Source organism: Mesocricetus auratus, unplaced genomic scaffold (genome assembly GCF_017639785.1).
Source record: "Mesocricetus auratus isolate SY011 unplaced genomic scaffold, BCM_Maur_2.0 Super-Scaffold_15014, whole genome shotgun sequence".
Classification (NCBI taxonomy): Eukaryota; Metazoa; Chordata; class Mammalia; order Rodentia; family Cricetidae; genus Mesocricetus; species Mesocricetus auratus.
Genome location: NW_024429186.1, coordinates 30,112,073 through 30,129,427, shown reverse-complemented (window position 1 = coordinate 30,129,427; position 17,355 = coordinate 30,112,073). Strand labels below are relative to the sequence as shown.

General features: G+C 50.6%; 1 protein-coding gene across 5 annotated transcripts in view; it reads left to right on the top strand.

Annotated features, from left to right (window-relative positions):
• Tmem63c (transmembrane protein 63C) overlaps nt 1-15,864 on the top strand; it is a 105,040-nt gene extending 89,176 nt beyond the window's left edge. For 3 of the 5 annotated variants that reach the window (XM_040742700.1, XM_040742702.1, XM_005084001.4), the window contains exons 16-24: nt 309-415; nt 1,516-1,602; nt 2,102-2,167; nt 5,639-5,801; nt 6,049-6,154; nt 6,556-6,723; nt 8,312-8,421; nt 10,157-10,225; nt 13,142-15,864. In XM_040742700.1, the coding sequence (XP_040598634.1) occupies nt 309-415; nt 1,516-1,602; nt 2,102-2,167; nt 5,639-5,801; nt 6,049-6,154; nt 6,556-6,723; nt 8,312-8,421; nt 10,157-10,225; nt 13,142-13,336 (1,071 nt within the window). In that variant the 3' untranslated portion in view covers nt 13,337-15,864. Of the gene's footprint in view, nt 1-308; nt 416-1,515; nt 1,603-2,101; nt 2,168-5,638; nt 5,802-6,048; nt 6,155-6,555; nt 6,724-8,311; nt 8,422-10,156; nt 10,226-10,391; nt 10,655-11,651; nt 11,874-13,141 lie in introns of those variants that run through there. The other 2 variants (XR_005876202.1, XM_040742701.1) reach the window with 2 other exon arrangements.
• Nucleotides 15,865-17,355: the final 1,491 nt, after the last annotated feature.

Sequence of the window (17,355 nt, the reverse complement as noted above, 5' to 3'; positions counted from 1 at the left end):
CTGCCCCTAGCAGTAGGGTAAAGTCACTAAAGAAACCCCAGATTGTCTCTCCCATGACCCAAGCATAGAAGCCCCTTGTGGACTTACTTGACCTTGAGGTGTGAGCCTCTGCCTCCTCCAGCAGGTGGACTTCTGGCCAGGAAGGCACTAAAGAAAGATCAGGTCTATTCTGTAGCCTCAGGGAAAGCGCACTTGTTCTTGACGGGGCTGAAGGTGGAGAGGCATGGTTGGGGAGATCCAGGGCAGCCTGCAAGGGGAAGGAACTTCTTGTGCTGATGCCTCTCCTGCCCTCCCTGCTCCCCCTCCAGAGCCCAATTGTGACCCAGTTCTTTCCCTCTGTCCTGCTCTGGGCCTTCACGGTGATAATGCCTCTGATGGTCTACTTCTCCGCCTTCCTAGAAGCCCACTGGACCAGGTGAGCTGGGGGCTCCTCTCCTTCCCCAGATGGCCCTTGACCCCGGCCTCTTCCTCTTTCTGACCAGCCTGGCACTTGGTCCTTTCATCTAGCCTAAAGCTGAAAACTGGCATGGAATGGTTTTGGTATTTGAAACCATCTCAGAAGACCAGAGGTCTTGGGTTGTCGCCTGGCCTCTGGCCTTGGATCTGTTGATTAAGGGTTGCTATCTAAAGAGAGGGAGGCCCAAACCAAGCGCTGCTGAGGCTGCCCTCTCTGCCTCCAACCTACACAGTGGGGATAGAGCTGTAGGCACAAATGCTGTGATTCAGAAGCTCTATCCTCAGAGTCTCAGGTAAGCAGCCAAGGCCACAGCAGGAGTCCTGGCTCTCAATGACGTTGAGCATGATTAGCTCATACAGAACCAACGTTGCCAAATTCAAGAGATTTTCTATTTATTAATGCTAATACTTCCATGGTGGAAGGTAACTAGGTAGATTATATTAGCCGTATGGCTTAATGTCTGGATCTCAAAAGTGGGCTTCCACTTCCAAAATTCCTGCCACTCTACCAGGTGGTAAGCCATGGGTTACCTAATAGAAACCCTTATAGTCAAGGACATGGATCACATAAATTGCTGAACTTCGTTGGTAATGTGTCTTTGATACAGAGATGTCAAATATATGGCATGCCTTTTGTCTCCTTCCTATGCCCAGGAAAGACATTACTAGTTGATCGCACTGTCCATTCCTGCTGTTCCCAGATACAGTACAGCTCACAGTGCTCTGTGAGAAGAGCATTGGGCTGAACTACAGAGCAACTGCCCTGTCCAGTCAGCTGGTTTTCCTCTCCCTCTCCTGCTCACTGTCTTACGTAGTTAGGTCTTTGATTGTTTTGTTTTTCTGCTTTGTTTGGTTTTGTTGAGACAGGGTCCGTCTCCATACATAGCCCTGGCTGTACTGGAACTTGCTCTGAAGACCAGATTGGCCTTGAACTCTGAGATCCACCAGCCCCTGCCTCCCGGTGCTAGGATTAAAGACGTGTGCCACCATATCCAGCGCAGATCTTTGATATTACTCTGTTTCACACACTGATAAATGTTTCTCTTCATCTCCTTGCAGGTCAAGTCAGAATATCATCATAATGCACAAATGCTACATCTTCCTAGTGTTCATGGTGGTCATTCTGCCCTCCATGGGACTGACCAGGTACCTCACTCTCAGTTATCACCCCTGGGCCAGCCAGGCTCAGCCTAGAACTGAAGCCTCCTTTCAGATAGTGCAGGCCTCCTCGAATGACAGTTCCATGCCTGTCACAGGCGTAGCTTGAGCCAGGTATCATGAAAACTGTAGAGTGTCAGCCCTGAACTCTGCCTCAGCTCAGAAGACAAGGCGTCCCTGTCAATGGGAGTGGGTGTGTGTGTGTGAGAGAGAGAGAGGTGGGGGGAGAGAGCACTTGGAGAGAGATAGTTAGCAAAGACCTGTTGCATAAAGTGGCCTTGAGCTGTATGGCCAACAGCAAGGGACGCAGATGGCTTGGTGTTCAAAAGGAAGAGGGCAGGATGACTGGCCAGCAAGCATTAAGTCAGGGACTCAGGGGATTGGCGAGGCAGAATGGAAAGTAGGAAGGATTTAGGCTAGGAATTGAGCTCTAGGCTGTAGCACATGAACCCTATAACTGAAGGTCGAGTTTTGTTCTTCATTCTAGTTTGAATGTGTTCTTGCGCTGGCTCTTTGACATCTACTATCTTGAACATGCAACCATCAGGTTCCAGTGAGTATTCTTGGGTGTGCATGGGGTTTTCTGTTTCTCTGCACTGGGGTAGATGTGTGTATCCTTCCCTCGCCCATCCCTGCATCAGTGGTACCCAGGAGTAGACAGATGCAGGTAGAAGCATCCCTAGAAGATTGTCCTCTGCTATGGTCCCCTTTGACAATCTGGTAAAGCTCAGGGACCACTTCCTGGAATCACTGGAGTTTCATAAGAAGCTACCACGAAAGTGTATGAGATGGGGATCCCATGTGTCCTCAAATAGTTTTCCTCACTGATAACATTTTCATGAATATGGTGTAATACAAGAAAGAACCAGGAACCTCAAGTTGGTACAGTCCACAGAGCTGATCTCCAGTTTTCACCACGCTGGGCAGTGTATGTAAGTGTGTAAAATACATGGATCGCTCTGTTACCAGAGGCAAGGGAGATGGCTCAGTGGTCAAGAGTGAATAGTGTTCTAGAAAAGGAAGAGTTCAATTCCCAGCACCCACGAGGTGGCTCAAAGCTGCCTGTAACCCCAACTCCAGGGAGTCCAATACCCCTTTCTGGCCTCCCACACTTGGGCACACACTGTTGTTGGTTGCTTTATTTTACTTTTTTTGACTCTTTGTTCTTTGGAGAGTCCACCACCCAGCTCCAAAATAAATCACACATGGCGGAGTCTTATTCTTATTTAAGAATGTCTGGCCTTGGCCGGGCATTGGTAGCGCATGCCTTTAATCCCAGCACTCGGGAGGCAGAGGCAGTCGGATCTCTGTGAGTTCGAGGCCAGCCTGGTCTACAGAGCGAATTACAGGACAGTCTCCAAAACAATACAGAGAAACCCTGTCTCAAAAAGCTAAACAACAACAACAACAACAACAAAAAAAGAATGTCTGGCCTTATTTTGGCTTGTTTCTAGCTAGTTTTTTTTTTTAATTAACCACTCTGGCCTTTTCCTCTGGGCTTTTACCTTTCTCTAATTCTGTATACCTTTCTTTACTTCTTTCTCTGTGGCTTGCTGAGTAGCTTGGTGGCTGGGTGGCTGACCCCTGGAGTCATCCTCTTCTCCTCTTTCTCTTTCCTCAATCTCTTTTTCTTCTATTTATTCTCTCTGCCTGGCATCCCCACCTATCCTTTCTCCTGCCTTGCTATTGGCTGTTCAGCTCTTTATTAGAACAATCAGGTGTTTTAGACAGGTGAAGTATGACAGCTTCATAGAGTTAACAAATGCAAAATAAAAGAATACAGCACATCAGGGGAGGGAGAGGGAACTGGGATTGACATGTGAAACAAGCTATTTAAAATTAAAATAATAAAAAAATTTAAAAAAAGAATGCAGCACATCTTTGCATCATTAAGCAAATGTTCTGTAGTATAAACAAATGTAATACACCTTGAAATTATGTTCCACAACAACACACATATGCCCACCTTTTTGATATAAAATGAAATAAGATAAAATATATACAATTTTCAAAATGTTTTACAGTTTTGTGGCAATCTTCATTAACCCATCAATAAGATAATACTTTTTAAATAGAAACAACGTGAAGTTACATTTGTTTGTTGATGTTAAAGACATTAATGTGAAGGCTGATTAATTACTGGAGTGAGAACATTAAAATTGCGGGAGACAAGATCTATGATGTGCATTATGTTTAGAATATGGCCTATCATATATTTTTTTTTGCATGGTTACAGTATTTGAAAACGGCAGTTTTCAATGACACAATGCAAATGACCTTCACCTTTCCATGGCTTGCTTGTTGAGGCAATGACCAGAATAGTCCAAGTTTTCTACAATTAAACTGACATTGAAATCACAGAATGTTATCCTTCCTTCGGTGAATGGGTTCACCTTCAGTACACTTCACTTATAAAACAGCAGAGACTGTGAGCCGACTTCAGTACTGTGAAGAAGGAATACGAATAGTGTTGTTTTCAGACATCAATCCTACTCAACTCAAGATTCTCCTGCCTCAGCTTCCTATGGGAAGCACATATTGGGTCTTGTGCTTGCTAGACAAATGTTCCACCACTGAGCTAGCTTCAGCCCTTAAGACAGCTTTTGAAGGAGTTCTGAAAGGTGACCAGAGGCTGGAAGTTCTCTCTTCAAGAACATTAACATGATTGTGTAGGAGACACTGAGAAATGCCAGTGTCTCCTTCTACACAAAAAAAAGTGTGTGAGGGTGTGCATGTGTGTGCGCACGCATGTGAAAGCCAGAGTCAACCTTGGGTGTCAATTCCCTGGAACCACCAACATTTTTTTCCTAGCAGGGTCTCTCACAGGGACCTGGAGGCCACTGATTAGGTTGACTGGGCAGGGAGGGGGATTGCAAGCCACGCCCCACACATTTCTGTTTGTTTTGTGAATGTTAGACATCAAACTAAGATGTTTGTGCTTGCATAGCAATCACTCTTCTGATTAGCTATCATCCTGGCCTTTAAAATGTATTGATTCTCTATTTCAATGTAGAACTGTGTTCTTTGCAACCCACGTGTTTTGAGCACTAAAGACATAGCAACTGAATGATTCCCAGTGGAAGCTAGCTAGCCATGTCAAGTCCACTTCAGGTTTTTGTTTTGTTTTGTTTTGTTTTTCAAGACAGGGTCTCACTATGTAGCTCTGGCTGTCCTGGAACTCACTATGTAGACCAAACTGGCCTTGAACACACAGAGATCTGTCTGCCTCTGCCTCCCAAGTACTGGGACTAAAGATGTGTGCCCTATAGAGAAGAGAATTTTACTCATTGTAGCTTTCAGTGTATTTAACACCTACTATTGTTTTGCATAAGTCATATAAAAAGATGTCAGCTGTGATGACTCAGCTGTTAAGATCATGTACTGCTCTTGCAGAGGACCTGAGTTTGGTTCCAAGCACCCATTCCAGGTGGCTCACAAGTGACTCCAGCTCCAGGAGGATCCCGTGCAGCTGGCCTCTGTGGGCACCCGTGCTCATGTGCACATATCCATACACAAGCACATACACATAATTAAAAATAACAAAAACAAACCCTGTCTCAATAAATAATCAAACAAACAAACTTAAAAGGTGTCATCTTTTCTCCTCTAAGGCCATTTATCTTCAGAATTCAGAGCCTGACAGGAGGTCAGACACCTGACAGGTCCATTCTAAACCATATTTTATGTAGTCCATCCATACATCTGCCCAAAGGGGCTGCTTGTTAAATCGGGTTCCTGGAGTCTATGTGCTTACATCCATTTGTGTGCAGGAGAACTGCACTTCTAAGTGTACTTGCACAGAATAAAATGCCTGCTACTTCACTGGTGCATGTAGCCTTACAGATTACCATCATACATGTGGCCAGTCATTGATAAAAATGCCATTACGTAGAGTGGCCATTAATGGATTTTATTCTTCTCTGTGTCCTCCACTCTCTGTACTGTTTCTCTTTTCCTCTCCCCAACATCTCTTCCTTTATCCTGTCCTTCCTCTGCCTCCCTCCTTCCAATCCCCCCTGCCTAGGTGCGTCTTCCTCCCAGACAATGGGGCGTTCTTTGTCAACTACGTGATCACAGCTGCTCTGCTAGGCACGGGCATGGAGCTGATGCGCCTGGGGTCACTCTGCACGTATTGTACCCGCCTCTTCTTTTCCAAATCAGAGCCAGAGAGAGTCCACATCAGAAAGGTAAGGGCCACCCCTTCTCTGAACCCAATGCTCAGCTTCTTCTGGGAGGGAGAAGAAGGGGTCTGCTAGGGGCACCGGGACCCACGATGAAAGACTGTGACCATGGATAACTGTTTCTTGGACTCCAACGAGGGGAGAAATGTTGCCTCTAGGACTGAGCTGCCAGCCAGCTCCCTAGAGGAATCCCAGAAGCATCCAAGACAAGGGAGCTGGGCAACCTGAGGGTGACCCCTGCCTTCTGCCGTAGAACCAGGCCATGGACTTCCAGTTCGGGAGAGAGTATGCATGGATGCTGAACGTCTTCAGCGTGGTGATGGCATATAGCATCACTTGCCCTATAATTGTCCCTTTTGGTGAGTCATCTACAAGTTACCCCCAGGGCTACACACTCTGAAGTGGGAGGAGGAACCAAACTCAATGGCATCAGGATCCATGTCAGAGCATGAGGAGATCTGGGACAGCCTGTGGCAGGGGGGTGGCAGGGACAGGGCTAGACCGTGGAACTGATTGGATGGCTGCTAACAAGGGGTGTTGGTTGAACGCATGCGTGAATGAATGACATCACCAAGCTGGCACAACCAGTTCTAGAGGCCACAGAAGTCATCCCTGTAGGTATCCCACAGCCCATCCTTGACTCTCGATGCCCTGTCAGCCCCGAGTCTGGCCTTTCAAATCCATGGGCATCTGAGGGCAGCACAGATCTGCCCTGTTCATTAGAGCAACAGTGAGTGTGTCTCTGTCTTCTGGTCCCCAGGGCTGCTGTATCTGTGCATGAAGCACCTCACAGACCGCTATAACATGTACTACTCGTACGCGCCCACCAAGCTGAACCAGCAGATCCACATGGCCGCCGTCTACCAAGCCATCTTCGCACCACTCTTGGGGCTCTTCTGGATGCTGTTTTTCTCCATCCTGAGAGCAGGTGGGTGAGCAGCCTGCTCCAGGGTCCCACCTCTGCCTGACCTTTGCCCTGTGGGTCCCTTGAGACCGTCTCTGGTAGAAGAAGAGAGCTCAGGGTGAACAGAACATCGCTCATGGGACTTAGCCAAGTCCAGAGAGTACTCTGGGCCACACTGCGTGCTTTAGTCTTGGCAGGACTTTGAGACAAAGTCCAAATGATGCGTATTTGGCTCTGAGTAAGAAATGCCACATTCCTTCATTTTAAATGTAGATTGACAGAAAATAGAACAGCAGCTTTTGGGACTCTGTTCCCATGATATTTCCTCTGGGAGCCTGTGAGATACCTGCCACTGTGGGCTTGCCAGAACCTGGAAAGGGAATCCGAATCTGCAGTGGTGCCTAGCCTTTCCTTGCCCTTTGACTACACAAAGGTGCTTCTCCTTCCCTGGGGAGCACTGTCACAGAAATCCCAGGGGCCACAGACTGGGGATCTTAGCTTCTTCCTGTCTGGGTCACCCATGTCACTAGACTTCTCAGTTCCGCTGACTTCGCCTCCTGTGATGACATACTGTGGTGTGTTTTCTTACTCTCCGTTAGAACAACACCCTGATTACACTCATGCCACATGTGTCAACATCCATTTCCCATCCTGTCTGGTTTGCCCTGCCACCTGGAAGGCATTTTTTCCCATCACTGCCTTTCTCTAAATATCAAAGACAGTAAAAACAAAAAAACAAGCAAAAATACAAAGACCAAAATCTGTTACCCACAATCCCTTCTAGAGCCTGGTTTTTCTTATTCCCAGACTCTGGCTAGGCATTTGCTCAGGGGAGGGAGCAAAATGAGGGTGTGTGCTAGTTTATAAAACCATGACCATCTGCACTATAACTCGCAATCTTAAGTTTTCATCCGCACACTACATCCCAAATGGCTTCATGTATTAAGATTGGGTTTGAACGCAGCCTTGTGCCAGCTGTAGTCAAGGCTGCAGCTTCTGTTACCCCACTGAGGCTGGGTGTGGAGGTCGTTTACCACGTTCTGCCTTTGCATAGCCATGCACCAGTAAGATCCATTTGGCAATCACTCGAGACTGGAGAGTTGACTTCCCATACTGACCTTGTTAAAAAATCTGCTGCCATTAAGGAGATCAAATATTCACACATGAAATATGTGAATGGCTTTTGAATGCCGGGTGGCATGGGGTCTGCGGGGACAAGGGAAGGTCAGAGACTAGGGGGGGGCAGTGGCAGAACTTGTAACTCAAATATACTTTGGAGAGACCATGGACACAGGGAGTTGGCAGATCAAGACTTGTTTAATGAACATTGGTGTGGGGTAATTTGAGTTCATCCAAGTTCTGTTCTCCATAGAATCCATAATAAGCCACATTCTAAGCTGGCCGAATAGAACAGAGGGATGGCCTTATCATGTCATGCTCACTGAGCCCACTTCTTGGGGGGAGCATTGTGCTGGGGTTTCTCTGCCCTAGCTCGGCGGTCCTGTGGAGGCTCTGAATCGGGTGGTCCCCGGCTTCTGTGGAGCCCAGCTGTTGTTTCCACCCTGATTCCAGCACTAAGCTCCATGCCCACGGTCTGTCCTCTCCCCGGCAGGTACCCTCCACACCTTCACTTTCTTCTCCCTGTCATCCCTCATCGTCTGTGTGATAATCGCCTTTTCTGGGATTTTTCTGGGGAAGCTGCGGATTGCCCGTAAGTATGAGGTAAGTAGTCAGCTTGTCCTTCATGCCACTGATTCTTCGGATCCCGAGGACATAGCTCTCAGATACCCTGGTCAAGGCACCCAGAACACAATAGGACAGAGTTTGGGTGGGCCTTTCCCTTAGACCAGGGTTTCTGGGCTCACATGCACTACTAGCTCAGGGTGGCCATCCAAAGACACTGCCCCCCACCCCATCACCTCTTCCAAATAACAGGCTGCTGCTGCTGGCCTGGCTGTCCCACCACATGAGTCTGGTCAAGCCACTGTCAGCATCATTGCAAGGGCTCAGAGAGCGGGAAGGAAGGAGAGGCTGAGAGAAACGGGATGGTGGTGAAGGGAGCCCAGGCTAGAGGACTGGAGGCTGTCTGTGCAGAGGTGTCCCTAGTGTACCCTGGAAATTTGACAAGGGTACCAAGTCTAATCATTAGGCCCTGGAGACAAGAGTGATCCACACCATCTCAGAGCCCTGCCAGCAATGCCCAGTATCTGCGTCAGCATTTCCCAGAGTGAACATCAATGCTGGGACACCGGGATGATTTCCAACAGATGAAACATAATTCTTGCTCTTCATGATTACATACTTCCAGTTGACTTTCTGCTTACAGTAACTGGTTGTTTATAACAGTGAAAGGTTTCCTTTCTGAACGATGTATATTAAGAAAAGAAAACCGAGCTGAAGCACAGAACCCTGCAGAGGGAACCTTCTGGAAGCATTTCTTCTTGCTCCCTCTATTTGTATCTGGGACTCAGTTGGAGCATGAGCACCCACCACTATTGCTAACCGGAATACAGGCTAGAGTAGGCCCATGATGTATTTTCCTCCAACACACACACACACACACACACACACACCACACACACACAGGCTCTAATACTATGATGTCACCAGATCTGTTTGCACTTGTGCCACCCTAGAGAAAGAAGGTGGTAGGGAACCTAGGTAAGGTTGACTGAGGGTCCCTAGACAAAGAACAGTCAGAGCAGAAACCCCACTCCAACTATGATTATTTCCCCCTTTATGGTTTTGGGAACAGAACATTCCAAAAGGGATTCTTGGCATCCCAATCATTTATTTCCATATTTCTTCTGGGCTTCTGCCCTGCCTGCTGATCTGAGGGTCTAGAAAGAAAAAGAGTTAGCTGGGTGGTGGTGGTATCTGCTTTTAATCTCAGCACTGGGGAGGCAGAGGCCAGCCTGGTATACAGAGTGAGTTCCAGGACAGCAAGAGCTACACAGAGAAAGCCTGTCTTGAATAATAAGAAAGAAAGAAAGAAAGAAAGAAAGAAAGAAAGAAAGAAAGAAAGAAAGAAAGGAAGGAAGGAAGAAAGAAAGAAAGGAAGGAAGGAAGAAAGAAAGAGAAGAAAGAAAGAAAAAGAAGAAAGAAAGAAAGAAAAGGGGAAGGAAGAGAGGGAGAGGGAGGGCAGGAGGGAGGGAGAGACAGACAGAGACACAGAGAGAGAGACAGAGAAAGACACAGAGACAGAGACACAGAGACAGAGAGTGAGACAGAGACAGAGAGACAGAGAGAGACAGAGGAGAGAGACAGAGACAGAGAGACAGAGAGAGACAGAGGAGAGAGACAGAGACAGAGAGAGACAGAGACAGAGGAGAGAGACAGAGAGAGAAGAAAGAAAAAGTTGAAGGTCCAGGTGGCAAGCCAGAGGTCCAGATGGATGGAGGGTGGGAGGGGCAGGTGCAGCCCCATCCTGTGAGGTACCACCCTTTTTTCTATGCAGCCTGAGGAAGAAACTGAGACTGTGTTTGATGTGGAGCCAAGCAGCACGACCTCCACACCCACCTCCCTTGTGAGTTTCTGCCTCCACCCTGGGACAAGCCAAGAGGGCGGGGCCTTGCAAGGGTGGCTCAAGCTCACGATGTGGGGGGGCACCAGTGTTTAGTGCCTACCTTGGGTACTGGGGAGGAGCCGGGACCCCTGGGCTCCGTCTTCTGACTCGGCAGGACTTGGCCCAGGTCCAAGTGCTTCCGTGGCCCTGGCTGAGGAGCGGGGTGAGAAGATCCAGCTCTGGCACAGACAATAGAAGTCACCCTGAGAGGAGAAACCCATAGAGGACACAGGACGCACTCGATCAGGGAGACCCAGCTCTCAGACTCCTCAATCGTGTAGACGCAGGGGCGTGCTGGGCCTCAGGACCCAAGGCTGCCTCCAGGGCACAGGTGTTGGCCAGAGCGGTGCAGACAGAGCTGCAGGGAGCTATTGACGGACCCAGTGAATGGTAAGGCAGGGGCAGCACCGGACCGATGAGCCCGCCAGCCTGCCAAGAGCCGAGGTTGGACTGAGTCTGAGATCAGTGGACTGGGCAGAGGCGCCCATGCCCCTTGACTTGCCTGGGTGGCAGGAGCCCTCGCCCTCATCCCTACCACAAGTGTTTATGAGTCATCTATGCAAGTACGGAGCTGGGCACAGGGTCCTGCATACCTCAGTGTTAGGTGCCTCCAACGAGCACTGAAGAAGGGTACCAGCAGGCCTGGGCACTGAGGGGAAGCCTCCCTGAGAAGGGACCATGTCATACAACTGGAGGAATGGGAGGAAAGGTTGCCAGGTGAAGCAGGGTGTGGGAAGAGCTTTGGAGGAAGAGGAAGAGCCTGGGCAAAAGCCAGAAGAGACGATCTGGAGCCTGTGGGGAAAACAGAAGACAGTGTTCAGCATGGATAAACAGGGCAGGGCCCACAGGAGACTTTTCTTCTTTTTTAAGTGATGGCAGAGTTGGGTCAAAGTCCATCAACATAGGCAGACACACCTGGCCATGTGCACGGGCATGGTCAGACCCCTGGTTGGCCCAACCTGAGGGGAAAAAACAAGCCAAACCCTACAGTCAGTGACAAACTGTCTCTTGAGAGGAAGCAGTGAAGAGACCAAGAACCAACCAGGGATGACTTTCTCTGGCCAATAGGAGCGTTCTCGCTGTTAGCAGGGGGAAATATAAAGAGCTTGAAGACTTGCTGTTTTCTCTCTGGGATAATAAGCTCCCATGGCCAGGGGTTTTAATCCCCCAAACTTAATTAATTATTACCATTTTGCTGTGTGGGAGTCTGAGCATCCTGCTTAGTCATGCTCCCACCGCAGGAGATCCACTAATCCGCCCTAGTGTGCTGAGCAAGGATGTGGCCACACGGAGTTTGAACCAGGTCCATATGACTATACAATCTGTGCTTTAAAAAGAAAGAATGAAAGAACTTACTATTTATGCATGTATTTATTTTTTGAGACAGGGTTTCCATGTGAGCAACCTGATCTCGACCTTCAGGTTCGAGTGACTCTCCCTCTTCAGCTTCCAGAGTATCAGGGACTACACAGGCGCGTGCTGCCGTGCCTGGCTTAAGCTCTTAAAAATCCCTTACGTTTCCGACAGTGGTATATGAACATGGTAGGCAACTGTGGGGATGAAAACCAGAGGAGCAAAATAAGGAAATAAAAAGTTTATATTCCCACCACCCAGGGATGGTCACTGAGATACTGGTGTACATTCTTCAGGGTATCTACGGATGCGCGCATCTCTTCCAAAGTATCTTATGCCTATATGCACATGTGGACTTCTATGTGTATATATGGTCTTTTGCTAAAATGTGATTCTACTGTCCATACAGTTTGATAACCTGTGTAACTGTCAGTATGTTGCTGCATAGATGAATTTTGACCTCTTTGCCTACCCATATTCAAATAGCCCCTATTACCCATCTTTTATAACTGGTTCAAACCCAGAACCAGTTTAGTTAGATCTATACTAGATTGGGACTTGAAAAGACCAAGCCCATGCTGCAGAATTTCCCCACCTCCTGGATTTCTCCGGCTCATCTTCCCGATATCCCCCAGCAGGTTCCCCTCCCTCCCCTACTCCCTGAAAGCTGGAGGCTTGAGAGGCTCAAATCAAACGCAGGGGCTAGCATGTATTCCTGGAAGCACAATGCTTCACCCTGGAGACCTGTAAGGTCCCATTCGTTCCTGCTAGTGGCGCTAATGAGACTATTGGTTATGATGTCGGGTTTTTCCACCGTTCTGCTGCCATTTCCTTCCTTATAGTCAAAATGTCTATGGCATGCACTTTGGCAATATGCATGTGTCTAGATACTTTCCAGAACTGTTCCCCTCACCAACTGGGGCTGTTTGTTTATATTGGAGGATGGAAAGGTTTCTTTCTATCCCATAAGTAACCGCTTTCAAAGTAGGGAGTAGATTGAAAGCCACTGCAAGAGGTGACAGACTGCCCCTTCCCCTGGTACTTCCTGTGTCTCCAATCTGCCCTCTTCCTGGGCATTCCTGAAACCAGCCCTTAGCTGACAGGAGCCAGCTACCACCCTCAGTTTTGAACCTGTGACACATTACAGCAAAACATACTAACTGATACAGGAAGGTGTCTCCAGTTCTGGGGGATCCCAGGCCATCCCCGACCCCAACCCCTCCGGACTCAGCCTGAGTGGGAACAACTATGTGTGGGACACATCCTGTAGATGAGGCATTAGCAACCCTGACACTAAACTAACCCTGGCAACTCCAAGGCAGTGAACAGGCTTGTCTCTAGGAGCTCGCTGAATGACAAGCACCAAGGCAGAGGAAGGACAAGGCCGCTGGGGAGTGGGCCAGAGAGGACCCAGGACGTGGAGGGGCAGAGGTGACTGGGTGGGGTGTGAGGAGAGAGGGTGTTCCCCAAACCTTGCTCCAATGTGACCATGCCTCCTCGTCTTCCCCTCTCTGTCCCGAGCAGCTGTACGTGGCCACCGTGCTACAGGAGCCGGAGTTGAACCTGACCCCCGCCTCCTCCCCAGCCCGGCACACCTATGGCACCATCAACAGCCAGCCAGAAGAGGGAGAAGAAGAGAGCGGTCTGAGGGGCTTTGCGAGGGAGCTGGACTCAGCTCGGTTCCAGGAAGGGCTGGAACTGGAGGGCCAGAGCCACTGATTAGGACTCCAGTCAGGAGGGCCAGGGGAGAGCCTGGTGGGGGGAGACAGGAAGGAACTCCCTTCCATAGACTTTGAAAAGCTCCTAATGGAGACATCTGCCACCCTGTGGTCATGTGAAGAGCCGGGCCTGCTGGAAAGGGCAGGATGCTGGGCAAATCTGAGGACCCCAGGATGGGGTGGAGGAGGCACACACCATGTTTCTAAGAGTGGTGGCTGAAATCCGGAACGCAAGAGACGGGATGCTATGTGTTTTGCTGGGGTCCAGCTGGTGCAAGTATGTCTAAGGGATGAGGTAGGGAGAAGCCCCCTGAAAGCTTTCTAGGGGCTTCTACACCCCACTCCAGCTGCCCATCGAGGATGGTCGCTTCAGACCCCGGTCCTCCACTGCAGTCTGAGCAGACAAAGGTATGTGTACTGGGCCTTGAGGACAAGGTCCAGGTGGCTGCTTCATCACAGGTTTCCCTGCAGAGCATATAGAAACTGTACCTCACCCCCTGAGCAAGGGGCCACTGGGACAACCCTGGGAAGAGATTGGATGTTCCCTGTTGCTTTGCCCTGCTGTCTACTTATAAGGGTAGTTACTGGGACAGTGACTTAAGCTCATTAAAGGGGGACCTACATGCATGTGGTGAAGGAAACCATGGCTAATCCTTGCTGGTTGATTCAAGGGTGTGTGTGTGTGTGTGTGTGTGTCTGTGTGTGTCTGTGTGTGTGTGTGTGTGTTTGTGTGTGTCTGTGTGTGTCTGTGTGTGTGTGTGTAGGAGGGCATAGAGTCCAGGAAACAAGGCCTTCTCTCCAAAATTGGGCCATGGAGATCAGACACACCTTTCTAAGCCCTAAGGATAAATTAAAAGATCCCCAAAGCCTACAGGCGGTCACCAAGAACATCCTCTGCCCCGTGTGTCTGAGTGCTGTGCCCAGTGTGGTCAAGACTGGTGACAGCTCAGGCCGCAAACTGAAGGCACTGGCCGCCTCCCGCCCTCACAAGGACCCCTCCTCCTCTCTCGGTCTGCCCTGCCTGGCCTCCAGTGTGGCACTAGCTAGGACGTTACAGATGCTTCACACCGTGCCGTCACCCCAGTCCTGCCAGCATTAGGTAGAGGAGGAGTGATGGCTGCATCCCCCATGGGAAAACCCTCCTAGTGGGCAAGCTGCTTTACCAGATCTGCCTCCGACTGGAGGAGCAAGCCTCGGCAATGCCAGCGATCAGCAGCTCTGCCTCTTTCTGAGGTGCTCCAGCTTCTGCCTCTTAGGACAGGGCATTATCTGTACTGCCACGAAGCCTGACCACGTGAACCAAGGGGTCTATAGACCCTTGAGCCTCTGAAGCTCCTCCCCAGACATCTGGGTCTCTCTTTGCTGCCCATTAGAGAAAGGGCAGGTGGGTCCATCCTCATTCCACCTCGGTGTCTCCACCCAGGCACATGGCTCCCCCCGGAACACAGATCAGTTGGCCCCGCCTCTGCTCCAGCGCTGTCACCACCCGCACCCCACCCCCAGCCCCGCAGTTCCAAGCTGTACTCCAGGGCAGAAAAAGTTGCTCAGGGGGCAAGTAGTGCCACACCCCAGGACTTGGACCCAAACATTAGCGCGGTGATCTTTGTTGAGAGCTTGTGTTAGCTGGGAGAGGTTACCTCCATTCCTTGTCAAGCTTGGAATAACGGGGGAATTATGTACAGCCAGGCCCTTATACACTCCAGGCCTTCACCCCTGGGATTTCATCAACCAGGGAAAGAACTTTCTCATAGCAGAGTGATGAGGTCCAACATCCAGCTCTGCCCCTAGTGGGGAGTGACAGTCCAACCGGCACAGTGTGTATTTGGTATGGAGTGATTTGGAGTGCAACCAGAACCTAGACCAGGGCCTTTGCTCTGGGCATCGCTTGCTGGCGCCTGCCCCAGATCCCTGCAGCCCTGTCTGTTCCTGCTGGCCCTCCCTCCTACCCCCATCCACGGCGACCCATGGATGCATCAGGTACGAGGAGTCCTACAGACAACAGAGCAGGATGGCTGGAGGGTTCCGTCCTCTGAATTTGGGTCAGATGCAGCCGGGCTCTGATACAAGTGTTGGGCAGTGATAGACTCCACTCTGCTCTTGTAGGGGCTGCCCGCCTGGCTGGACCTTGGCTTTGCAAGGCCACCAGGGCCCAGGCCCCTTCATCTTGCACATGCAGACTACTTCCGGGCCTCCTCAGCACCTGCTGTACCAGCCCATTGTTCATCGTGCCACCCTAACTCACCCTCTGCTTTGATCTCTTCTGGAGAGAGATGCCCCCCCAGGGGACCCAGGTGACACAGAGCCTTTCAGAACTGACTCTTACAGGGCTTGGAGCAGCCTCACCCCTGCCTGCCTGTCCCTAAGCTGCGTCTGGAAGCAAAGTGCCTATCAGCAGCATTGTACCCTCTGGGGGCCCTGGAGCGGTGTGGACTAACCATGGCCACTACCACTAAAGGAATGTGCCAGAATGCCGAACCTTCTTGTTATTAATGTATGACTGTGCCTTGAATAAATTGTCCTCCTAATCAATGCTGGCCTGTGCCTCTGCCTCTGGGCCAACAGGGCCTTCTGTTAAGGGATAACCCCAGAGTCACTAGGCTGGAGCACCATACCTCACTGCATGACTCTTATCCTGGGCCCATTGCTGCCTCTTCCCTGACCCCGGCTCTAGCGGGGGGGGGCTGATAACTGTTGCCAGTTGGTTGGAGAGGCGGGAAGCAGCTCTGCCTCCTTCCTGTGCAGCAAGAGGGTGACACCCCAGAGACCACTGAAGCAATAGCAACCTGGCTGAGTGCTGAGCCTGTGCGTGGGTGACTGACCCAGGACGGCAGACAGGTTAGACTTCAGATGGACTCCCCCAGATAGAGGAAAGAGGCAGGCCACAAAGACAGCGAGTTTCAGGGAGAGTCGGAGACTGTCAGGTAGGCCTGGGCAGGATAAGAAGTGGCCTAAGTGAAGCTCTTGCACTTGTGGCGAGGAGGGGAAAACAGGCCAGGCTAGGAGACCTGAGCTCTGGTCTTCTTCGCACATGCGGCTGACACTGGGCTGTCTCTTCATCCCCAGAGGAAGAGAGGAACTGAGTTTGACAGGCTGCGGAGAGCAGAATCGACAGGAGGTGGGGGACAGGCTAGGTTGGGGAGAGAAGGCCTCCATCCCTCAGCTTCCTGTGGGGACAGACAACAACCATCTTGGCCTAGCTGTTCACTGTCACCAACCTTACAGAGCCATCTCCTCAAGCTCTTGATCTGCTCAAGGGTGTGGGTTCAAAGCCCACTGCTGCATGAGTCAGGAAGTGAGACGAGGCCCCTTCCTCCTGTCCCCTCTCCCCTTGAAACAGGTGTTTCCATGGTTTGCAAGGCTGCTTCAGGAGAGAGGGGTTGAGGAGGGCCAAAAGGACAGGGCCTGCTGACCGCTTAGCAGGCTTGAGCTGCTGCTGCAAGAGGGGCCTACAACCCACGGGCTATTATGCCAGCCATCTCTCAGGGCTCTCTTCCTGGACACTACAAGCCTCCAGCTTGCAGACATTGGGCCTTTCCTTGATTGTACCGCCCTTTCAGGGGATGTTGGTCAGATGGACATCAAAAAGACCAGAAGAAAGGCTGGAGGAAGATGCTCTGTGACCCAAGGTGGGGGCATACTCAGAAGGGTGGAGTGGGCTGGATCCCCTTCCTTAGCAGGCAGGGAGGACGGGGGATATACCTGCCTGGGGGTGGGACTAAGAACAAGGCTTGGAATGCCTGCCACTGGGCTGTGTCCACAGGGCAATGTAACACCCAGCCAAGTGCTATGCGGGCCGTCACCAACCTGGGAGGAGAAGGGAGGCCTGAGGTTCCTTGCAGCTCTGCCTGGAGGCCTTCAAACACAGAACAGGCAGAGGAAGCGCTGGGCCACTCTACCACCGCTGTGTCTCTGAAGGCAGCTTAGGGCTGTCCTGAGGAACAGCCTTGCTGGCCCAGCTGCAGGCTTCCAGGTCGCTCGCTCTGTGGGAGGCCTTGCGACAGGAGGGAGCCGGGCTTCCAA